General features: G+C 39.8%; 1 protein-coding gene across 1 annotated transcript in view; it reads left to right on the top strand.

The window, feature by feature from the left end:
- ETV3 (ETS variant transcription factor 3) overlaps nt 1-20,609 on the top strand; it is a 92,098-nt gene extending 71,489 nt beyond the window's left edge. The window contains exon 5 of the mRNA XM_053705344.1: nt 16,806-20,609. Coding sequence (XP_053561319.1) covers nt 16,806-18,001 — 1,196 coding nt within the window. The 3' untranslated portion in view covers nt 18,002-20,609. The remainder of the gene's footprint in view (nt 1-16,805) is intronic.
- Nucleotides 20,610-25,365: the final 4,756 nt, after the last annotated feature.

Here is a 25,365-nt window from a genome sequence, read left to right as displayed (position 1 = left end):
AAGCAACTTCTCCTGAGGTCCTGAGAGTCTTCTGAGGGACTAATTGAAGCTTTAAACCCCATATTATCGCTTCCTAAGGGCAGGTAGGGCCACAGCAGAGCTGTGGCAAGGTGCTTTAGGGGTTTTTAACCGGTTTTAGACACTTATCAATCCGTTTTTTTCATTTGGGGGTCTATTGCTTTTTTACTTGTGGTGCAATCCTTCTAAAGCTTAGTGGGTACACTGTTAAAATTTCAGAATTTTTGAAGCAATTTTAACCTGTTTTGCAGTTTGTGTATGCCTTTTTTTTTTTCTCTTAAAGGTACAGTACCGTTTTTGTAAATTATGTTTTTTTCATTAAAGTGTTTTCCAAGCTTGCTTGCTTCATTACTAGCCTGTTAAACATGTCTGACACTGAGGAAACTCATTGTTCAATTTGTTTAGAAGCCATTGTGGAACCCCCTCTAAGAATGTGTCCCAATTGTACTGATATGTCTATAAATTGCAAACAGCATATTTTGACTTATAAGAATTTGGCATTAAATGATTCTCAGACAGAAGGAAATCGGGTTTCGCCATCTAGTTTTCCCCAAGTGTCACAATCAGTTACGCCCGCACAAGCGACACCAAGTACTTCTAGTGCGTCTAATTCTTTCACCTTGCAAGATATGGCTTCAGTTATGAATACTACCCTCACAGAGGTTTTATCTAAACTGCCAGGGTTGCAAGGGAAGCGCAGTAGCTCTGGGTAAAGAACAGATGCTGAGCCTTTTGATGCTTTAGTAGCCCTTATCCGATATTCCCTCACAATGTTCTGAGGTAGGGATGAGGGATTTGCTGTCTGAGGGAGAGATTTCTGATTCAGGAAAGATGTTCTTTCAGACAGATTCAGATATGACGGCAGTTAAATTTAAGCTAGAGCACCTCCGTTTATTGCTCAGGGAGGTTTTAGCTACTCTGGATGATTGTGACCCTATTGTCGTTCCAGAGAAATTGTGTAAAATGGACAAATATTTAGAGGTTCCTGTTTACACTGATGTTTTTCCGATCCCCAAGAGGATTTCGGACATTGTTACTAAGGAGTGGGATAGACCAGGTATTCCGTTCGCTCCCCCTCCTGTTTTTAAGAAAATGTTCCCCATTTCTGTCACCTCAAAGGACTCTTGGCAGACGGTCCCTAAGGTGGAGGGAGCTATTTCTACTCTGGCTAAGCGTACAACTATACCTATTGAAGACAGTTGTGCTTTCATTAAAACTATGGATAAAAAGTGAGAGGGTCTCCTAAAGAAAATTTTTGTTCATCAGGGTTTTCTTCTTCAACCTATAGCGTGCATTGTTCCGGTAACCACTGCAGCTGCTTTTTCGTTTGAGGCTCTAGAAGAGGCTCTTCAGATGGAGACCCCACTAGATGATATTTTGGACAGAATTAAGGCCCTTAAGTTGGCTAATTCTTTCTTTTATTACAGACGCCGCTTTTCATCTTGCTAAGTTAGCGACAAAGAATTCAGGTTTTGCCATTTTAGCGCGAAGAGCGTTATGGCTTAAGTCCTGGTCAGCTGATGTGTCATCTAAATCTAAGCTTTTGACCATCCCTTTCAAAGGTAAGACCCTATTCGGGCCTGCAATGAAAGAGATCATTTCAGACATCACTGGAGGGAAGATAAGTCAAATAAGACAAGGACCAAACAAAATAATTTTCGTTCCTTTCGAAACTTCAAGGGTGGTCCCGCTTCCTCTTCCACTGCTGCAAAGCAAGAGGGAACGTTGCTCAATCCAAGCCAACCTGGAGACCTAACCAGGCTTGGAACAAGGGTAAACAGGCCAAAAAGCCTGCTGCTGCCACTAAGACAGCATGAAGGGGTAGCCCCAGATCCGGGTTCAGTCTTTTTGTCAGGCTCTAACCAGAATTAAGCCTGTGTTTAGACCAATTGCTCCACCTTGGAGTTTGAATTTAGTTCTTAATGTTCTTCAAGGGGTTCCGTTTGAACCCATGCATTCCATAGATATTAAGTTATCTTGGAAATTTTTATTTTTGGTTGCTATTTCTGCTGCTCGTAGAGTTTCGGAGCTTTCAGCGCTATAATGTGATTCGCCTTATCTTATCTTATTTTCCATTCTGATAAGGTGGTTTTACGTACCAAACCTGGTTTTCTTCCCAAGGTTGTTTCTAATAAGAATATTAATCAGGAAATAGTGGTTCCTTCATTATGTCCTAATCCTTCTAAGTAGGAGCGTATGTTGCATAACTTGGACGTGGTCCGTGCCCTGAAGTTTTACTTGCAGGCGACTAAGGATTTCCGTCAATCATCTTCATTATTTATTGTCGTTTCTGGAAAGCGTAGGGGTCAGAAGGCTACTGCTAACTCCCTTTTTGGCTGAAGAGTATCATCCGTCTGCCGTATGAGACTGCTGGACAGCAGCCTCCTGAAATAATTACGGCTCATTCTACTAGGGCTGTGGCTTCCTCATGGGCATTTAAAAACGATGCTTCAGGCTGCAACTTGGTCGTCTCTTCACACTTTTTCCAAATTTTACAAATTTGATACTTTTGCTTCTTCTGAGGCTGGTTTTGGGAGAGAGGTTCTTCAAGCAGTGGTGCCTTCCATTTAGGTTCCTGTCTTGTCCCTCCCTTTCATCCGTGTCCTGTAGCTTTGGTATTGTATCCCACAAATAAGGATGAAATCCGTGGACTCGTCATATCTTGTAGATGAAAAGGAAATTTATGCTTACCTGATAAATTTATTTCTTCTGCGATATGACGAGTCCACGGCCCACCCTGTCATTTTTAGACAGGTATATATTATATTTTTTTGTTAAACTTCAGTCACCTCTCCACCTTTTGGCTTTCTTTCATGTAATTAGCAAGAGTCCATGAGCTAGTGACGTATGGGATATACATTCCTACCAGGAGGGGCAAAGTTTCCCAAACCTAAAAATGCCTATAAATACACCCCTCACCACACCCACAATTCAGTTTTACAAACTTTGCCTCCTATGGAGGTGGTGAAGTAAGTTTGTGCTAGATTCTACGTTGATATGCGCTCCGCAGCAAGTTGGAGCCCGGTTTTCCTCTCAGCGTGCAGTGAATGTCAGAGGGATGTGAGGAGAGTATTGCCTATTTGAATGCAGTGATCTCCTTCTACGGGGTCTATTTCATAGGTTCTCTGTTATCGGTCGTAGAGATTCATCTCTTACCTCCCTTTTCAGATCGACGATATACTCTTATTTATATACCATTACCTCTGCCGATTCTCGTTTCAGTACTGGTTTGGCTTTCTACAAACATGTAGATGAGTGTCCTGGGGTAAGTAAGTCTTATTTTCTGTGACACTCTAAGCTATGGTTGGGCACTTTGTTTATAAAGTTCTAAATATATGTATTCAAACATTTATTTGCCTTGACTCAGAATGTTCAACATTCCTTATTTTCAGACAGTCAGTTTCATATTTGGGATAATGCATTTGAATTAATCATTTTTTCTTACCTTCAAAAATTTGACTCTTTTTTCCCTGTGGGCTGTTAGGCTCGCGGGGGCTGAAAATGCTTCATTTTATTGCGTCATTCTTGGCGCGGACTTTTTTGGCGCAAAAAATCTCTTCCGTTTCCGGCGTCATACGTGTCGCCGTAAGTTGCGTCATTTTTTTACGTTATTTTGCGCTCCAATGTCGGCGTTCCAGAAGTGGCGTCATTTTTTGCGCCAAAAGCATTTAGGCGTCTTATTTGGCGCTAAAAAAAATATGGGCGTCGCTTTTGTCTCCACATTATTTAAGTCTCATTTTTCATTGCTTCTGGTTGCTAGAAGCTTGTTCTTTGGAATTTTTTTCCCATTCCTGAAACTGTCATTTAAGGAATTTGATCAATTTTGCTTTATATGTTGTTTTTTCTCTTACATATTGCAAGATGTCTCACGTTGCATCTGAGTCAGAAGATACTTCAGGAAAATCGCTGTCTAGTGCTGGACCTACCAAAGCTAAGTGTATCTGCTGTAAACTTTTGGTAGCTATTCCTCCGGCTGTTGTTTGTATTAATTGTCATGACAAACTTGTTAATGCAGATAATATTTCCTTTAGTAAAGTACCATTGCCTGTTGCAGTTCCTTCAACATCTAAGGTGCAGAATGTTCCTGATAACATAAGAGATTTTGTTTCTGAATCCATCAAGAAGGCTATGTCTGTTATTTCTCCTTCTAGTAAACATAAAAAATCTTTTAAAACTTCTCTCCCTACAGATGAATTTTTAAATGAACATCATCATTCTGATTCTGATGATTCTTCTGGTTCAGAGGATTCTGTCTCAGAGATTGATGCTGATAAATCTTCATATTTATTTAAAATGGAATTTATTCATTCTTTACTTAAAGAAGTACTAATTGCTTTAGAAATAGAGGATTCTGGTCCTCTTGATACTAATTCTAAACGTTTAGATAAGGTATTTAAATCTCCTGTGGTTATTCCAGAAGTTTTTCCTGTTCCTAATGCTATTTCTGAAGTAATTTCCAAAGAATGGGATAAATTGGGTAATTCATTTACTCCTTCTAAACGTTTTAAGCAATTATATCCTGTGCCGTCTGACAGATTAGAATTTTGGGACAAAATCCCTAGAGTTGATGGGGCTATTTCTACCCTTGCTAAACGTACTACTATTCCTACGTCAGATGGTACTTCGTTTAAGGATCCTTTAGATAGGAAAATTGAATCCTTTCTAAGAAAAGCTTATCTGTGTTCAGGTAATCTTCTTCTTAGACCTGCTATATCATTGGCTGATGTTGCTGCAGCTTCAACTTTTTGGTTGGAAACTTTAGCGCAACAAGTAACAGATCATGATTCTCATAATATTATTATTCTTCTTCAGCATGCTAATAATTTTATCTGTGATGCCATTTTTTATATTATTAGAGTTGATGTCAGGTTTATGTCTCTAGCTATTTTAGCTAGAAGAGCTTTATGGCTTAAGACTTGGAATGCTGATATGGCTTCTAAATCAACTCTACTTTCCATTTCTTTCCAGGGTAACAAATTATTTGGTTCTCAGTTGGATTCTATTATCTCAACTGTTACTGGTGGGAAAGGAACTTTTTTACCACAGGATAAAAAATCTAAGGGTAAAAACAGGGCTAATAATCGTTTTCGTTCCTTTCGTTTCAACAAAGAACAAAAACCTGATCCTTCATCCTCAGGAGCAGTTTCAGTTTGGAAACCATCTCCAGTCTGGAATAAATCCAAGCCTGCTAGAAAGGCAAAGCCTGCTTCTAAGTCCACATGAAGGTGCGGCCCTCATTCCAGCTCAGCTGGTAGGGGGCAGGTTACGTTTTTTCAAAGAAATTTGGTTCAATTCTGTTCACAATCTTTGGATTCAGAACATTGTTTCAGAAGGGTACAGAATTGGTTTCAAGATGAGACCTCCTGCAAAGAGATTTTTCTCCTGTTAAGTGTGGTCAGTCCACGGGTCATCATTACTTCTGGGATATTAACTCCTCCCCAACAGGAAGTGCAAGAGGATTCACCCAGCAGAGCTGCTCCCCTCTACGTCACCCCCAGTCATTCTCTTGCACCCAACGAATAGATAGGATGTGTGAGAGGACTGTGGTGATTATACTTAGTTTTATACCTTCAATCAAAAGTTTGTTATTTTATAATAGCACCGGAGTGTGTTATTCCTTCTCTGGTAGAATTTGAAGAAGAATCTACCTGAGTTTTTTCTATGATTTTAGCCGGAGTAGTTAAGATCATATTGCTGTTTCTCGGCCATCTGAGGAGAGGTAAACTTCAGATCAGGGGACAGCGGGCAGATTAATCTGCAAGAGGTAGGTAGCAGCTTATTATTTTCTGACAATGGAATTGATGTGAAAATTCTGCCATACCGATATAATGTAAACTCAGCCTTAAATGCAGTAGCAGCAACTGGTATCAGGCTGTCATGTATGTATATTTTACACTTCAGTATTCTGGGGAATGGCACTTCACTGGAATTATACTGTATGCATAAGACTTTAGCCTAATTTGCAGGGACTAGCAACAGGCTTTTTAATAACACTTATTTTATTTATGTTAAACGTTTTTTGCTGGCATGTAAAATCGTTTAATTTTCTGAGGTACTGGGTGAAAAAATGTTTTGGGCACTATTTTTTTCCACTTGGCAGTCGTTTTTATTTAATTTATGACAGTTTACTGATCTCTCTCACTGTTGTGTTTGAGGGGGAGGGGCCTTTTTTGGCGCTTTTGCTACGCATCAAAAAATTCAGTCAGAAGTTTAATGTCTTCCCTGCATGATCCGGTTCATCTCTACAGAACTCAGGGGTCTTCAAAACTTGTTTTGAGGGAGGTAATCACTCACAGCAGAGCTGTGAGATTGTAGTTGACTGTGATAAAAAACGTTTATTTCTGTATTTTTTTTCTGCTATCAGGGTTAATTATCCTTTGCTAATGGGAGCAATCCTTTGCTAAAAGTGTGTTTTTTACAAAGATTTGATGCTATAACTTTTCAGTTTATCAATTTTCAACTGTCATAACTTTTTCTGTGCTTCTTATAGGCACAGTACGTTTTGCATATTATAGTAAATTACTTGAAAAGTATTTCCAAGTTGCTAGTTTATTTGCTAGTGTGTTAAACATGTCTGATTCAGAGGAAGATATCTGTGCTATATGTGCTAAAGCCAAAGTGGAGCCCAATAGAAATTTATGTACTAACTGCATTGATGCTACTTTAAATAAAAGTCAATCTGTACAAATTGAACATATTTCACCAAACAACGAGGGGAGAGTTATGCCGACTAACTCGCCTCACGTGTCAGTACCTGCATCTCCCGCTCGGGAGGTGCGTGATATTGTAGCGCCGAGTACATCTGGGCGGCCATTACAAATCACATTACAGGATATGGCTACTGTTATGACTGAAGTTTTGGCTAAATTACTAGAACTAAGAGGTAAGCGTGATCACTCTGGGGTGAGAACAGAGTGCGCTGATAATATTAGGGCCATGTCAGATACTGCGTCACAATTTGCAGAACATGAGGACGGAGAGCTTCATTCTGCGGGTGACGGTTCTGATCCAAACAGACTGGATTCAGATATTTCAAATTTTAAATTTAAGCTGGAAAACCTCCGTGTATTACTAGGGGAGGTGTTAGCGGCTCTGAATGATTGTAACACAGTTGCAATACCAGAGAAATTGTGTAGGTTGGTTAAATATTTTGCGGTACCGTCGAGTACTGACGTTTTTCCTATACCTAAGAGACTTACTGAAATTGTTACTAAGGAGTGGGATAGACCCGGTGTGCCGTTCTCACCCCCTCCAATATTTAGAAAGATGTTTCCAATAGACGCCACCATACGGGACTTATGGCAAACGGTCCCTAAGGTGGAGGGAGCAGTTTCTACTTTAGCTAAGCGTACCACTATCCCGGTGGAGGATAGCTGTGCCTTTTCAGATCCAATGGATAAAAAGTTAGAGGGTTACCTTAAGAAAATGTTTGTTCAACAAGGTTTTATATTGCAACCTCTTGCATGCATTGCGCCTGTCACGGCTGCAGCAGCATTTTGGTTTGAGTCTCTGGAAGAGACACTTGAATCAGCTCCATTAGATGAGATTACACACAAGCTTAAAGCCCTTAAGTTAGCTAACTCATTTATTTCGGATGCCGTAGTACATTTAACTAAACTTACGGCTAAGAATTCTGGATTCGCCATTCAGGCGCGCAGAGCACTGTGGCTAAAATCCTGGTCAGCTGATGTTACTTCTAAATCTAAATTGCTTAATATTCCTTTCAAAGGGCAGACCTTATTCGGGCCCGGGTTGAAAGAAATTATCGCTGACATTACAGGGGGTAAAGGCCATGCCCTGCCTCAAGACAGAGCCAAACCTAAGGCTAGACAGTCTAATTTTCGTTCCTTTCGTAATTTCAAAGCAGGAGCAGCATCAACTTCCTCTGCACCAAAACAGGAAGGAGCTGTTGCTCGCTACAGACAAGGCTGGAGACCTAACCAGTCCTGGAACAAGGGCAAGCAGGCCAGGAAACCTGCTGCTGCCCCTAAGACAGCATGAATCGAGGGCCCCCGATCCGGGAACGGATCTAGTGGGGGGCAGACTTTCTCTCTTCGCCCAGGCTTGGGCAAGAGATGTCCAGGATCCCTGGGCGTTAGAGATCATATCTCAGGGATACCTTCTGGACTTCAAATCCTCTCCCCCAAGAGGGAGATTTCATCTGTCAAGGTTGTCAACAAACCAAATAAAGAAAGAGGCGTTTCTACGCTGCGTACAAGATCTTTTATTAATGGGAGTGATCCATCCGGTTCCGCGGTCGGAACAAGGACAAGGGTTTTACTCAAATCTGTTTGTGGTTCCCAAAAAAGAGGGAACTTTCAGGCCAATCTTGGATTTAAAGATCCTAAACAAATTCCTAAGAGTTCCATCGTTCAAAATGGAAACTATTCGGACAATCTTACCCATGATCCAAAAGGGTCAGTACATGACCACAGTGGATTTAAAGGATGCTTACCTTCACATACCGATTCACAAAGATCATTACCGGTATCTAAGGTTTGCCTTTCTAGACAGGCATTACCAGTTTGTAGCTCTTCCATTCGGATTGGCTACGGCTCCAAGAATCTTCACAAAGGTTCTGGGTGCTCTTCTGGCGGTACTAAGACCGCGAGGAATTTCGGTAGCTCCGTACCTAGACGACATTCTGATACAAGCTTCAAGCTTTCAAACTGCCAAGTCTCATACAGAGTTAGTACTGGCATTTCTAAGGTCGCATGGATGGAAGGTGAACGAAAAGAAGAGTTCTCTCTTTCCACTCACAAGAGTTCCCTTCTTGGGGACTCTGATAGATTCTGTAGAAATGAAGTTTTACCTGACAGAAGACAGGTTAACAAAGCTTCAAAATGCATGCCGCGTCCTTCATTCCATTCAACACCCGTCAGTAGCTCAATGCATGGAGGTGATCGGCTTAATGGTAGCGGCAATGGACATAGTACCCTTTGCACGCCTACACCTCAGACCGCTGCAATTGTGCATGCTAAGTCAGTGGAATGGGGATTACTCAGACTTGTCCCCTACTCTGAATCTGGATCAAGAGACCAGAAATTCTCTTCTATGGTGGCTTTCTCGGCCACATCTGTCCAGGGGGATGCCATTCAGCAGGCCGGACTGGACAATTGTAACAACAGACGCCAGCCTACTAGGTTGGGGCGCTGTCTGGAATTCTCTGAAGGCTCAGGGACTATGGAATCAGGAGGAGAGTCTCCTACCAATAAACATTCTGGAATTGAGAGCAGTTCTCAATGCCCTTCTGGCTTGGCCCCAGTTAACAACTCGGGGGTTCATCAGGTTTCAGTCGGACAACATCACGACTGTAGCTTACATCAACCATCAGGGAGGGACAAGAAGCTCCCTAGCAATGATGGAAGTATCAAAGATAATTCGCTGGGCAGAGTCTCACTCTTGCCACCTGTCAGCAATCCACATCTCGGGAGTGGAGAACTGGGAGGCGGATTTCTTAAGTCGTCAGACTTTTCATCCGGGGGAGTGGGAACTTCATCCGGAGGTCTTTGCCCAAATTCTTCGACGTTGGGGCAAACCAGAGATAGATCTCATGGCGTCTCGACAGAATGCCAAGCTTCCTCGTTACGGGTCCAGATCCAGGGATCCGGGAGCGGTTCTGATAGATGCTTTGACAGCACCTTGGACCTTCGGGATGGCTTATGTGTTTCCACCCTTCCCGATGCTTCCTCGATTGATTGCCAGAATCAAACAGGAGAGAGCATCAGTGATTCTAATAGCGCCTGCATGGCCACGCAGGACTTGGTATGCAGATCTAGTGGACATGTCATCCTGTCCACCTTGGTCTCTACCTCTGAAACAGGACCTTCTGATCCAGGGTCCCTTCAAACATCAAAATCTAATTCCTCTGAAGCTGACTGCTTGGAAATTGAACGCTTGATTTTATCAAAACGTGGTTTTTCTGAGTCAGTTATTGATACCTTAATACAGGCTAGGAAGCCTGTTACCAGAAAGATTTATCATAAGATATGGCGCAAATACTTATATTGGTGCGAATCCAAAAGTTACTCATGGAGTAAGGTTAGGATTCCGAGGATATTGTCTTTTCTACAAGAAGGTTTAGAAAAGGGTTTATCCGCTAGTTCCTTGAAGGGACAGATTTCAGCTCTGTCCATTCTTTTACACAAACCTCTGTCAGAAGTTCCGGACGTTCAAGCTTTTTGTCAGGCTTTAGCTAGGATCAAGCCTGTGTTTAAAACTGTTGCTCCACCATGGAGTTTGAATTTAGTTCTTAATGTTTTACAGGGTGTTCCGTTTGAACCCCTTCATTCCATTGATATCAAGCTGTTATCTTGGAAAGTTCTATTTTTAATGGCGATTTCCTCGGCTCGAAGAGTCTCTGAGTTATCTGCCTTACATTGTGATTCTCCTTATCTGATTTTTCATTCAGACAAGGTAGTTCTGCGTACTAAACCTGGGTTCCTACCTAAGGTGGTCACTAACAGGAATATCAATCAAGAGATTGTGGTTCCATCTTTGTGTCCTAATCCTTCTTCGAAGAAGGAACGTCTGCTACACGATCTAGATGTAGTCCGTGCCCTGAAATTTTATCTACAGGCAACTAAGGATTTTCGACAAACGTCTTCCCTGTTTGTCGTTTATTCTGGTCAGAGGAGAGGTCAAAAAGCTTCGGCTACCTCTCTCTCTTTTTGGCTTTGTAGCATAATTCGGTTAGCCTATGAGACTTCTGGACAGCAGCCTCCTGAAAGAATTACAGCACATTCTACTAGAGCTGTGGCTTCCACTTGGGCCTTTAAGAATGAGGCTTCTGTTGAACAGATTTGCAAGGCTGCAACTTGGTCTTCTCTTCATACTTTTTCCAAATTTTACAAATTTGACACTTTTGCTTCTTCGGAGGCTGTTTTTGGGAGAAAGGTTCTTCAGGCAGTGGTTCCTTCCGTATAAAGAGCCTGCCTGTCCCTCCCGTCATCTGTGTACTTTAGCTTTGGTATTGGTATCCCAGAAGTAATGATGACCCGTGGACTGACCACACTTAACAGGAGAAAACAAAATTTATGCTTACCTGATAAATTCCTTTCTCCTGTAGTGTGGTCAGTCCACGGCCCGCCCTGTTTTTTATGGCAGGTAAAAAAAAATTTGAATTATACTCCAGTCACCACTACACCCTTTGGCTTCTCCTTTCTCGTTGGTCCTTGGTCGAATGACTGGAGGTGACGTAGAGGGGAGGAGCTATATAGTAGCTCTGCTGGGTGAATCCTCTTGCACTTCCTGTTGGGGAGGAGTTAATATCCCAGAAGTAATGATGACCCGTGGACTGACCACACTACAGGAGAAAGGAATTTATCAGGTAAGCATAAATTTTGTTTTTCTTTCCCGTGTCCCAGTAAATCCAGTGAAAGCTCAAGCATTTCTGAATTGTGTTTCAGATCTAGAGTTGGCTGGAGTAATTATGCCAGTTCCAGTTCCGGAACAGGGGATGGGGTTTTATTCAAATCTCTTCATTGTACCAAAGAAGGAGAATTCCTTCAGACCAGTTCTGGATCTAAAAATATGGAATCGTTATGTAAGGATACCTACGTTCAAAATGGTAACTGTAAGGACTATCTTGCCTTTTGTTCAGCAAGGGCATTATATGTCAACAATAGATTTACAGGATGCATATCTGCATATTCCGATTCATCCAGATCATTATCAGTTCCTGAGATTCTCTTTTCTGGACAAGCATTACCAGTTTGTGGCTCTGCCGTTTGGCCTAGCTACAGCTCCAAGAATTTTTACAAAGGTTCTCGGTGCCCTTCTGTCTGTAATCAGAGAACAGGGTATTGTGGTATTTCCTTATTTGGACGATATCTTGGTACTTGCTCAGTCTTTACATTTAGCAGAATCTCATACGAATCGACTTGTGTTGTTTCTTCAAGATCATGGTTGGAGGATCAATTTACCAAAAAGTTCATTGATTCCTCAGACAAGGGTGACCTTTCTGGGTTTCCAGATAGATTCAGTGTCCATGACTCTGTCTTTAACAGACAAGAGACGTCTAAAATTGATTTCAGCTTGTCGAAACCTTCAGTCACAATCATTCCCTTCGGTAGCCTTATGCATGGAAATTCTAGGTCTTATGACTGCTGCATCGGACGCGATCCCCTTTGCTCGTTTTCACATGCGACCTCTTCAGCTCTGTATGCTGAATCAATGGTGCAAGGATTACACAAAGATATCTCAAATAATATCTTTAAAACCGATTGTACGACACTCTCTAACGTGGTGGACAGATCACCATCGTTTAATTCAGGGGGCTTCTTTTGTGCTTCCGACCTGGACTGTAATTTCAACAGATGCAAGTCTCACGGGTTGGGGAGCTGTGTGGGGATCTCTGACGGCACAAGGAGTTTGGGAATCTCAGGAGGTGAGATTACCGATCAATATTTTGGAACTCCGTGCAATTTTCAGAGCTCTTCAGTTTTGGCCTCTTCTGAAGAGAGAATCGTTCATTTGTTTTCAGACAGACAATGTCACAACTGTGGCATACATCAATCATCAAGGAGGGACTCACAGTCCTCTGGCTATGAAAGAAGTATCTCGAATTCTGGTTTGGGTGGAATCCAGCTCCTGTCTAATCTCTGCGGTTCATATCCCAGGTATAGACAATTGGGAAGCGGATTATCTCAGTCGCCAAACGTTGCATCCGGGCGAATGGTCTCTTCACCCAGAGGTATTTCTTCAGATTGTTCAAATGTGGGAACTTCCAGAAATAGATCTGATGGCGTCTCATCTAAACAAGAAACTTCCCAGGTATCTGTCCAGATCCCGGGATCCTCAGGCGGAGGCAGTGGATGCATTATCACTTCCTTGGAAGTATCATCCTGCCTATATCTTTCCGCCTCTAGTTCTTCTTCCAAGAGTAATCTCCAAGATTCTGAAGGAATGCTCGTTTGTTCTGCTGGTAGCTCCGGCATGGCCTCACAGGTTTTGGTATGCGGATCTGGTCCGGATGGCCTCTTGCCAACCGTGGACTCTTCCGTTAAGACCAGACCTTCTGTCGCAAGGTCCTTTTTTCCATCAGGATCTGAAATCCTTAAATTTAAAGGTATGGAGATTGAACGCTTGATTCTTGGTCAAAGAGGTTTCTCTGACTCTGTGATTAATACTGTGTTACAGGCGCGTAAATCTGTATCTAGAGAGATATATTATAGAGTCTGGAAGACTTATATTTCTTGGTGTCTTTCTCATCATTTTTCTTGGCATTCTTTTAGAATACCGAGAATTTTACAGTTTCTTCAGGATGGTTTAGATAAGGGTTTGTCCGCAAGTTCCTTGAAAGGTCAAATCTCTGCTCTTTCTGTTCTTTTTCACAGAAAGATTGCTATTCTTCCTGATATTCTTTGTTTTGTACAAGCTTTGGTTCGTATAAAACCTGTCATTAAGTCAATTTCTCCTCCTTGGAGTTTGAATTTGGTTCTGGGGGCTCTTCAAGCTCCTCCGTTTGAACCTATGCATTCATTGGACATTAAATTACTTTCTTGGAAAGTTTTGTTCCTTTTGGCAATCTCTTCTGCCAGAAGAGTTTCTGAATTATCTGCTCTTTCTTGTGAGTCTCCTTTTCTGATTTTTCATCAGGATAAGGCGGTGTTGCGAACTTATTTTGATTTTTTTACTTAAAGTTGTGAATTCCAACAACATTAGTAGAGAAATTGTGGTTCCTTCATTATGTCCTAATCCTAAGAATTCTAAGGAGAAATCGTTGCATTCTTTGGATGTTGTTAGAGCTTTGAAATATTATGTTGAAGCTACTAAGTCTTTCCGTAAGACTTCTAGTCTATTTGTTATCTTTTCCAGTTCTAGAAAAGGCCAGAAAGCTTCTGCCATTTCTTTGGCATCTTGGTTGAAATCTTTAATTTATCTTGCCTATGTTGAGTCGGGTAAAACTCCGCCTCAGAGGATTACAGCTCATTCTACTAGGTCAGTTTCTACTTCCTGGGCGTTTAGGAATGAAGCTTCGATTGATCAGATTTGCAAAGCAGCAACTTGGTCCTCTTTGCATACTTTTACTAAATTCTACCATTTTGATGTATTTTCTTCTTCTGAAGCAGTTTTTGGTAGAAAAGTACTTCAGGCAGCGGTTTCAGTTTGAATCTTCTGCTTATGTTTTTCATTAAACTTTATTTTGGGTGTGGATTATTTTCAGCAGGAATTGGCTGTCTTTATTTTATCCCTCCCTCTCTAGTGACTCTTGTGTGGAAAGATCCACATCTTGGGTAATCATTATCCCATACGTCACTAGCTCATGGACTCTTGCTAATTACATGAAAGAAAACATAATTTATGTAAGAACTTACCTGATAAATTCATTTCTTTCATATTAGCAAGAGTCCATGAGGCCCGCCCTTTTTTTGTGGTGGTTATGATTTTTGTATAAAGCACAATTATTCCAATTCCTTATTTTATATGCTTTTGCACTTTTTTATCACCCCACTTCTTGGCTATTCGTTAAACTGAATTGTGGGTGTGGTGAGGGGTGTATTTATAGGCATTTTGAGGTTTGGGAAACTTTGCCCCTCCTGGTAGGAATGTATATCCCATACGTCACTAGCTCATGGACTCTTGCTAATATGAAAGAAATGAATTTATCAGGTAAGTTCTTACATAAATTATGTTTTTTCTTTCTCTTCCTAACTTCGGTCGAATGACTGGAGGTGGAGGGAAGGGAGGAGCTATATATACAGCTCTGCTGTGGTGCTCTTTGCCACTTCCTGTTATCAGGAGGTTAATATCCCACAAGTAAGGATGAAATCCGTGGACTCGTCATGTTGTAGAAGAAATAAATTTATCAGGTAAGCATAAATTTCCTTATTTATAGAAGGGGAAAAAAAAGGGAAAAAGATCCTTCTTCCTCCCCAGTTATTAATATTTCCAGCTCTCTGGGAGAGTTTCATTTTGTATCGGCTCTTCAAATGCATCAAGCTTCTTCAGGGAGTTTATAAATTGTAATAAATTAGAAAGTTGCTTAAAATGGCATGCTCTATCTGAATTATTAAAGAAAAAAATTGGGTTCAGTATCCCTTTAACAGCTTTGCTGTGGTGCTCTTTGTCTCCTCCTGCTGGCCAGGAGTGATATTCCCAACAGTAATTGAGGACGTCGTGGATTCACCATATCCGGAAATAAATTAATTTATCAGGCAAGCATAAATTTTGTTTTTTTTAGATATATAGATTTATGTAGATTTAGCTATAGCGATATAGATATATCAGGGCTCAAAATGTCCACTAGGCATTGGCGAGTGGACATTTAACAGTGGCGATTAAAAATTAGTTGTGAATGTTGAGTTTGAAGTCTGGTCGCATGTTGTAAGTAGTAAAGTTGGCACATTGTATTTCTATATTCCTATTGCAGTGCTGACAAACACACATTTTTGTGCTAAAATTATTATCAAAAGGGATAGTATATATATCCAAGAAAGTGCAAGGAAATGTTATTCCTCTAGGGCTGTCAGGACCCCATTACTGCTTAGACCTTTACTTCTGAGAGGGTAAACTGGGCAGAGAGAGAGTGTAGAGGAAAGGTGAAAGTGGAGAAGAGTTAAGAGAGAAAAAGTATGAGAGGAGAGAGAGTGTAAAGAGAATATATGGCCAGAGAGAGAAGGGAGAGGGTTAAAAGAGAGATTGAAGAGAGGAGGGAGTTGAGAAAGATAGTTAAGTGATAATTATAAAAAAATATCCTGGTCTGCTATGACCTTCCATGACTGCCAGCACTCTGTTCAACAACTTCCTTTTTCTATCCAGCTGTTGTCTTCCCCAGAACCCCTAGTTGATGTTTCTAACTGCTATAAACCTAATTTATAACTGTATGTAGCATTATTTAATTTATGGTATAAAATAAAAACAATATTACAAAATGTTTCACAATTGCAAAGAGGGGGTGAAGTAGTGGGTGTGATTAGAATTGTCGAGTAACATTTTGTCCTGTCTAGTAGCTTAGGACTTGAAATGTTGAGGTGTATATATAGTTATAGATGGATCTATATATATATATATATATATATATATATATATATATATATATATATATATATATATATATATATATATATATCTCTATATCCATCTATTTATTTATTCCAAACGGAAATTAAAGCACTCACTGGTCTTCAGTCAACAAAGCAGCAACATTTTTCAGCACTGTTATATTAATATACTTTTTACCTCGATGACTACCTTATATCTAAGCCTCTGCAGATGGCCTCCTCGTCTCAGATCTTTTTGACAGACTTGCATTTCAGACAAATAGTGCTGGGAGTCAGCACAATGTTATCTATATGGCTAACATGAACAAACAGTACATGTTATTAGCTATTCACAGCCAGACTATGTGATAAGAAGTGGACTGCAGAGTCTTAGAAATCGCCCTATAAGCCTTTTTCCATTTTTAGCTTTTAACAAAAAATACCAAGTGGATAAAAGCTAAATTTTTTTAATAAAAGTAAATTGTAAAGTTGTTTTAAATTACATGCCCTATCTGAACCGTTAAAGTTTAATTTGAACTTTACTGTCCCTTTTTATTAATTGTATGTTTGGTTACTATTGGGATTATTATTATTCTATACTGTTTCCTAATAAGAAAAGCCTTTGGCTTCGACCAAAAATTATATATTTGACTGTTTGTGGGAGAAAAAAAGTATTGACTTATGCATTTTGCTGTGATCCATTCTTTAGAATGCCTTATTCTGCAATGTAGCACGTTTTTTGTTTTGTGATAGGTTTTCTCCTTTTTAATTAAAGTATACCTTTTTGTTCTTTCCATTCCATAGGTGCAGTACCTCAAAGTGCCCCACCTGTCCCAACGGCTGCCTCCCGCTTCCATTTCTCATCATTAGATTCCCCCAACGAAGATGCTCAGGCAAGTCACTTCTCTAGGAATTCCACAGCACAGTCCAGCCATGAATCTTTAAATGATGTTTGTGACCGCAAACTAAATTCTTCAGAGTCTGATGACCTATCTTCAGAATGGCGCCGTGGTGCAGACCTTATGTCCTCTAGAAATTCTATCTCCCAGGGTGCACACAACCTGCAGAAGCACAAATCTGAAATAATGCTACCCTTGTTCTCTATGCCAGGAATGTACAGTGATCCTCATAGCCCCTTTGCTGTGTCACCTCTTCATCAACGTGGAGGAATGCTGAACATGCCCATCTCACCAGCCTTATCTCTGACTCCGACAGTTTTCTCCTACAGTCCATCACCAGGACTGAGCCCAGCTTTTCAAAATGGCAGCTGCTTCAACTTCAACCCTGAAGAGATGAAACACTACCTGCAGGCTCAGGCCTGTTCTGTATTCAACTACCACCTTAGTCCACGGACATTGCCAAGATACCCTGGCTTTATGATGCCACCACCCCATCGTTCTTTTCCACCTGATGAGCAACCAGCTTTCCCTATAAAGTTGCAGCCTCCTCCAATGGGTCGTAAGAATAGGGAGCGTCAGCAGAGTCCTGAAGACAAACTAGCAATCCCTCAACAAACTCCTGTCCTTCCAGTCTTAAAAGTAGAGCCAATTTCTGATGATGAACCTCTCTCTGATGATGACCTTTATTCTTCAGATCATGTGGAAAAAGAGGATTACAGCAGTGATGAGGAACCAGCTAAACTCACACCAAACCAGGATGCTGAAACAGTAGGGCATATGTTTGCCAGACCTGCTGTTCCAACTTGGAAACCATTGCCACCAACACCTATGGCGTCCTCTTACCCTAAAGGGAATGAGGAAGAGCAAGATGAAGCTGACTATAAAGTCGTAAAACACACTTATCATGAGGCAGTTGCAGTGGAAAAGAAAGAAGACTCTCTTCCACCTAAGCTTCGCCTTAAACGCCTTTGGAATGGTGATAGGCAAGTGGAGGGCATGGATGACAGAGAGTGCAGAAAAGTCAGCTGCATTATTAATGGTATGCGCTCTCCAGCCCTCCTCCCAGAAGCTAAGGTAGTAGCTGCTGCCATTGACTCTTAGTATTGGAATTGAATAAAGGATGTGTTTTAAGAATCTTATTTATGTAGCATTGCTGCAGAAAGGATGAGTTTAAAGGCATGTTTTTTTTGTTTGTTTTTTTTCCCTCCAGACTTTAATATCGTAGGTGATGCATATTTAGTATTTTAAATTTGAGGTTACAGGGAGAATATTACCTCTAAAGTATGGGGAAAGACTATATACGGATTACAGATCCAGGTGTTGACTTGGCTTTTGTTTGCTTTTGCCTGCTAGGTGGTAACATCTAGCTTCATTAACCTTGCTTTAATAAGAGTGGTTTATTTGTGGTGTTGCATCTCTACTGAAGACTTACAGCCCAGTAAAAAAAAATGGAGTGGAGTAATCTAGCACTTGATTGTCAGTAACTGTTAATAGTTCCTTTTCCACTTAATCTAATCATGTAGTCTTGCTATCATGGAAGATGTCCTAAAAAGTAATGGAGCCCTCTTAAAAACAGAGGCCTGCCATTGTTGAAAATGTAACTTTGCTAAAATTTAGCATTCCTTTTTATATCACATTAATCATTGCTAATTCTTAGCCCTAGCTTTTCAATTCCTATGCTACAGTGTATAAATAGTAGTTTCACCCCTGTCCTTTATGAAAATTGCATTATTGGAAACCTCAGCCAATGTAACTGATCTTAAATCAGTTTAAAGTGGCACTAGTTAATACATTATGAAAAATACATCAAACTCATCTTGTCATAAGACCTAAATAGGCCTTTTTATTGTCTGCCTGCATTTTATATTTAGTGAAATCCTATTGTTCTAGTTAGTGGAACATACTGCAGTAATTCCTGACAGGGGAAAATCCGGATGTGCAATTTTGTGGTTAAATGACCCGCAGGAAGAGCAGCTTAGCAAATAGAGGAAGGCACGAGGAATTAAAACAAAAAGAGAGCCTTGTGTTCAGCTGTTGGTCTTTCCCCTTTGTGCTATGCCATTTTAGCAGGTCTGTTCACATTTCCTCCTTGTGACGTCCAAACATTCCTGGCAATAAATGAAAAATAAATGCCTTGGCTACAAGCTGTAAACCTTTTCAACCTAGAGTCATGAGTCACAGTGTAATCCACCAGATTAAAATCCAAGGTAAAAAAGTGTATATAAATGACAGTCCTGATACTTAAGCATTTGTAATGTTAAAGCACTGTTTAACAGTTTTCAAATTTGCTTGCACGGGTAAATTGGAAACGTAGATTTGCAGATTTTTATTTTTTTTTCCTCTGCGTCAGTTTCTTTCCTAATATAATTTTGAAAGTAAAATCCTAAAAAGAATTTATGTTCTCCAACCTAACTACCTACTCTAATATAACCAATGTTTATCACCCCTCTTTTAATAAACATGTATTGTCGGTTTTATATATAGCATCAAATCAGCTAGGCAACCTCACATTCTTACATGCATTTCAAGACTCTTGCACTGCTTTTTTTTAAATTTAAGTTCCTATTCTAGTTTTGAATCTAAGGAAAGTAGATGACCTTGGTACTAACAAAGATATTTGTACAAAATCAGTTTTCATACAAGTGTTATGGGCTAGGTAAAGGAAGTATGTATTCAGTTAAAGAAAATTCAAAGAAATATTCTGTTTTAGTCATTGATGTATCCTCTGCTCAAGGCATAAATTAATTTTCAGGGTTTTGTCACTGGAAGGAACGCAGTGGAGCAAGATTGCAATGAGCTAGAAAGCATTGTTTTATGAAATGCTTGACCTCAAGGCTCTAGGCATCTATTGGGGGAAGAACCAGTTTTATCTGAGGCCTGAAACAGATTACAGAAATCTGGTGTTGATCTCCCATTTTTTTCTTTTTTAATTGTGGATTTGGTTTAATTTCTTTTTATGTACTACAGGGTAGGGTGAAGTAGAGGTCATCAAGTGAAATGCGTATACAATGCAAAGTAGTGTGTGTGTGTGTACATTTTAGTCTTTTATGTTTGGTTTTAGACCGTGGCTTTTTCTTTTCACACTTATTTTATTATGGTCTTAAAGGAACACAAAATAGAAAACCCGCTTTGCATTATTTTAAAATTAAAACCTGCTTTTATATTTTTCTCTGAGAGTTTTAGATCTGTGCAAATCTGTGTTCATGCTTGACTTTCACGCTTAGTGTCTTGCACTTTCACAAAAATAAATCAGTCTAAAAAAAGAGCCGACTTCTGCGAACGGCTTTCAGCTTCCGCATTCGGTTGGTTACCACATTCACAAATGCATATCTAGTGTCCAAGTTGTTTAAATGATTTTGCTTGGGACAAATAGATCCAGTTTCTTTTCCATTTTGCCTTTATTCACTTTATCATTTAGCCTGGAGATATGGAGAGCTATATTCACTGAATGCTTAAAGTAACATAAATGCCAATAGTACTTTGGGGCTGTATAGCTCCAGCATAGTGTTGTAAGGCACTTTACTGCACAATGTGTGTTTAGAATAATTTTTTTGTTCAATCTAAATTACGTTTTATTTAGTTTTATATTACATCACTGCCGAAATGAGACCATTTTTCCTACTTTTTAGACTAATGTAAAAAAAAAATACCTTTTGTAGACCATCTAAGTCACTTGCCAACATGTGCTGTAGTATTATTATTATTATCAGGATTTCTCCAACATTGGTGTGTCCGGTCCACGGCGTCATCCTTACTTGTGGGATATTCTCTTCCCCAACAGGAAATGGCAAAGAGTCCCAGCAAAGCTGGTCACATGATCCCTCCTAGGCTCCGCCCACCCCAGTCATTCTCTTTGCCGTTGCACAGGCAACATCTCCACGGAGATGGTTAAGAGTTTTTTGGTGGGCGGAGGATCACTCCTGCCACTTGTCTGCGATCCACATCCCAGGAGTGGAAAATTGGGAAGCGGATTTTCTGAGTCGTCAGACATTCCATCCGGGGGAGTGGGAACTCCATCCGGAAATCTTTGCCCAAATAACTCAATTATGGGGCATTCCAGACATGGATCTGATGGCGTCTCGTCAGAACTTCAAGGTTCCTTGCTACGGGTCCAGATCCAGGGATCCCAAGGCGACCCTAGTAGATGCACTAGTAGCACCTTGGACCTTCAACCTAGCTTATGTATTCCCACCGTTTCCTCTCATCCCCAGGCTGGTAGCCAGGATCAATCAGGAGAGGGCCTCGGTGATCTTGATAGCTCCTGCGTGGCCACGCAGGACTTGGTATGCAGACCTGGTGAATATGTCATCGGCTCCACCATGGAAGCTACCTTTGAGACAGGACCTTCTTGTTCAGGGTCCATTCGAACATCCGAATCTGGTTTCCCTCCAACTGACGGCTTGGAGATTGAACGCTTGATTTTATCAAAGCGTGGGTTTTCAGATTCTGTAATAGATACTCTGATTCAGGCTAGAAAGCCTGTAACTAGAAAAATTTACCATAAAATAGGGAAAAAATATATCTGTTGGTGTGAATCTAAAGGATTCCCATGGAACAAGATAAAAATTCCTAAGATTCTATCCTTTCTACAAGAAGGTTTGGAGAAAGGATTATCTACAAGTTCTCTGAAGGGACAGATCTCTGCTTTATCTGTTTTACTTCACAAAAGACTGGCAGCTGTGCCAGATGTTCAAGCATTTGTTCAGGCTCTGGTTAGGATCAAGCCTGTTTACAGACCTTTGACTCCTCCCTGGAGTCTAAATCTAGTTCTTTCAGTTCTTCAAGGGGTTCCGTTTGAACCCTTACATTCCGTAGATATTAAGTTATTATCTTGGAAAGTTTTGTTTTTGGTTGCAATTTCTTCTGCTAGAAGAGTTTCAGAGTTATCTGCTCTGCAGTGTTCTCCGCCCTATCTGGTGTTCCATGCAGATAAGGTGGTTTTGCGTACTAAGCCTGGTTTTCTTCCGAAAGTTGTTTCCAACAAAAATATTAACCAGGAGATAGTTGTACCTTCTTTGTGTTCGAATCCAGTTTCAAAGAAGGAACGTTTGTTACACAATTTGGACGTAGTCCGTGCTCTAAAATTCTATTTAGAGGCTACTAAAGATTTCAGACAAACATCTTCCTTGTTTGTTGTTTATTCTGGTAAAAGGAGAGGTCAAAAAGCGACTTCTACCTCTCTTTCCTTTTGGCTTAAAAGCATTATCCGATTGGCTTATGAGACTGCCGGACGGCAGCCTCCTGAAAGAATCACAGCTCACTCCACTAGGGCTGTGGCTTCCACATGGGCCTTCAAGAACGAGGCTTCTGTTGACCAGATATGTAAGGCAGCGACTTGGTCTTCACTGCACACTTTTGCCAAATTTTACAAATTTGATACTTTTGCTTCTTCGGAGGCTATTTTTGGGAGAAAGGTTTTGCAAGCCGTGGTGCCTTCCATTTAGGTGACCTGATTTGCTCCCTCCCTTCATCCGTGTCCTAAAGCTTTGGTATTGGTTCCCACAAGTAAGGATGACGCCGTGGACCGGACACACCAATGTTGGAGAAAACAGAATTTATGCTTACCTGATAAATTGCTTTCTCCAACGGTGTGTCCGGTCCACGGCCCGCCCTGGTTTTTTAATCAGGTCTGATAATTTATTTTCTCTAACTACAGTCACCACGGTATCATATGGTTTCTCCTATATATATTTCCTCCTGTCCGTCGGTCGAATAACTGGGGTGGGCGGAGCCTAGGAGGGATCATGTGACCAGCTTTGCTGGGACTCTTTGCCATTTCCTGTTGGGGAAGAGAATATCCCACAAGTAAGGATGACGCCGTGGACCGGACACACCGTTGGAGAAAGTAATTTATCAGGTAAGCATAAATTCTGTTTTTGTAGAGCGCCTTAAATCATCTTGGCAGATCTTAATTGGTTTTATCAATCTGCTGCTAGACTTCTTGGCTAAACAAAAAGTCTATGAAGTCATCTTTTGAGTTTTTTTTTTTGTTTTTCCTACATGCTCATGTTTTTGTTTTAATTTAATAGTCTCCAACTCTTTATTTTAAATTTTATGAAATTGCTTTTTCTAGTGTGACACAATTGATTCTAACCCACTGCAATCTGTTTAGGGTAGTCTGTATTAAATATAGTAATTATATATTAAGAAAACATATAATCATTTTTAACTTTAAACGGGCCTTTATCACCATAACAAAAGCAATATTTCAAACGTCTATAAGCCTTTTAAAAATAAAATCCCATATTGAGTACAACTTCTATAGCTATTAAAGTGCTGTACATTAGGATCAGTAACAACTGTGTTAGGTGGAGTAATAAGTTATAAATTCTTATGTTCATGTTTTATATTAAACAGATCATCTCAATTATTTAACAGGGCTTTTCTTTTTAGATCTATAATTAGGTATGACTCAAGCTCTCCCTCTGTCAAATAAAAAATGCAGTCAGACCTGCCTGGCTTGTGGAATCTTCAGATGGCTCTGACTTTCTAATACTTCTAATTGTGCTATTGGTATTACACATCATTAAACCACGAGCACTAACAGTTCTAAAATTGCTACACCATGTTTAATTAATTACTTTTTTAGCGTGTTAATTTTTCAAGCATTTTATCCTTTTTGCTTCAGGGGCTTTCTAAAATGGAAAAGATGTCTGAAAATCTTTCAGTATGAGCCGAAAATCCTAAATGCTGCTCATTTGCTGCCACACCTCGTATCTTCTATTGTGCCTATTCAGTCATACAACACTAAGACTAAATAAGTGCACTTGTAAAACAATTGGTTTCTTCTTAGAGGTACAATTAATTATTCAAGATCAAGTCTTCAATGCATAAGCCGTTAAAATAAAAAAAGTGCATGCATAATATATATATATATATATATGTGTGCAGTTTACTGATTTCCCACCCCCCCCTCACTGTTTCCTCCCCATGACCAAAACAAAACATTACACTTCTATCGTTAGTGCTAGTGACAGACACAAAAAAAGAAGGTAATTGAAGGTTATTATGCACAAACTTTTTTGAAAGTTTGACCTTTACACCGAACAATTGATTTCACTAAAACAGGCAGAATTAATTGGTTGAAAATGTAAACATATGACTAGCTTTACTGCAAAGGTTTTAGGCATGTCCTTTTGCTGGCAGCTTTTGGGTAATATCATTTTCACGTTCAATTTATATGCCAGGGATGAATGGACCTGTTTAATGTATAAATGGACTGCAGGTATTTTGGATTTTTACTGGTCTGAGTGATTTAAATGTACTACATTCTGAATATACTCAGGAAAGTAATAAGGCTTCAGGGTTTTCACTGCAAAGTGACTTTAACATTCTTAAACAGGTCTTGCTTTTTATATAATATACCAGATTATGAATCTGTATTTGCCCTTGCTCTGTACACAAGTGCCAGGTGTATATAGATACTGCATTTCCTCAAAGGCTTGCTATATAGTGTGTAGTTCAACTTGATTTTTTTTTTTTTAAAGAGAGAGGGGTATTGAGGTTGGTAGGACCCTTTCTGGTTTGAGTTGCACTTCATTCTGATGAAACTAATCATTCAGGGAAGAACTCAGGGTCTCAAACACTGGACCAGTTTTAACCAGGATGCATTACTGTATGTATGTTTATAAATGCACATGTACTCATACATGGTTTTGTTTTGAGATTAACATCAATCGTGTGTAGCATAAGCCTCCTCTAGTGATTTCAACTTGCTATTGCAAACTGTTTTAAAGATGCAGATAATTTTGTCGTGTCCCCGTACTAAAGATGGAGATTGGGGACAAAAAAAAATGTATTATAATTTTGTACAATTTAAAAAAAAAAAGTGCCAAATATAGTTTTAGTTTTTATATGTAATATAAATCTTATGGTTTAAAGTACCTGCACCTATTTGTCAGTTACTTTGTTTTCTTCCTCATGGGTTTTGTGAATTTAAACACTAACCGGACAATCAACCAAACTGGAGAGACTAGGCAGTTTGTTAAAAAAAAAATAATGAATCCAGCATTAATTTTCATATTGATCCTAATATAACTGCTAATGTGTAGATGGTTTCAGACATTTCTTACACTTTCAGCATTCTGTAATTGGCAACCTTATTATATGTTGTAGTGTGCTGGAATTGCACGTTGCATTGTGCCAGATGGTTTACATGCCACGATTATCTTGTTTGCACCGGGTATTTTTTTTTTTTTTTACAATGTTACAGAATATCTGTATGGGGAGTAACAATTTGCAAGTTAACAAACAATCCTATTTTATAACTCTTCTGGTCCTGTTTTAAATAGATATTTTTTCAATATACTTGCAGTCCTTGTAATGCAGTGGATTTGAATTGTATTCCTAACTGGATGAATGATCTATTTAAGAAAATTATAAAGCTTGTTAATGAATCACCTTCCTAATGTTTGACAAAGAAAGTTGAAGTGCATTAAAATCTCTGCAAACTTGGTTGATTGTCC

The sequence above is a fragment of the Bombina bombina genome, chromosome 1 (genome assembly GCF_027579735.1).
Source record: "Bombina bombina isolate aBomBom1 chromosome 1, aBomBom1.pri, whole genome shotgun sequence".
Lineage (NCBI taxonomy): Eukaryota > Metazoa > Chordata > Amphibia > Anura > Bombinatoridae > Bombina > Bombina bombina.
Note: the sequence above shows the minus strand (reverse complement) of the source record. Positions and strands in the feature narration are given on the sequence as shown.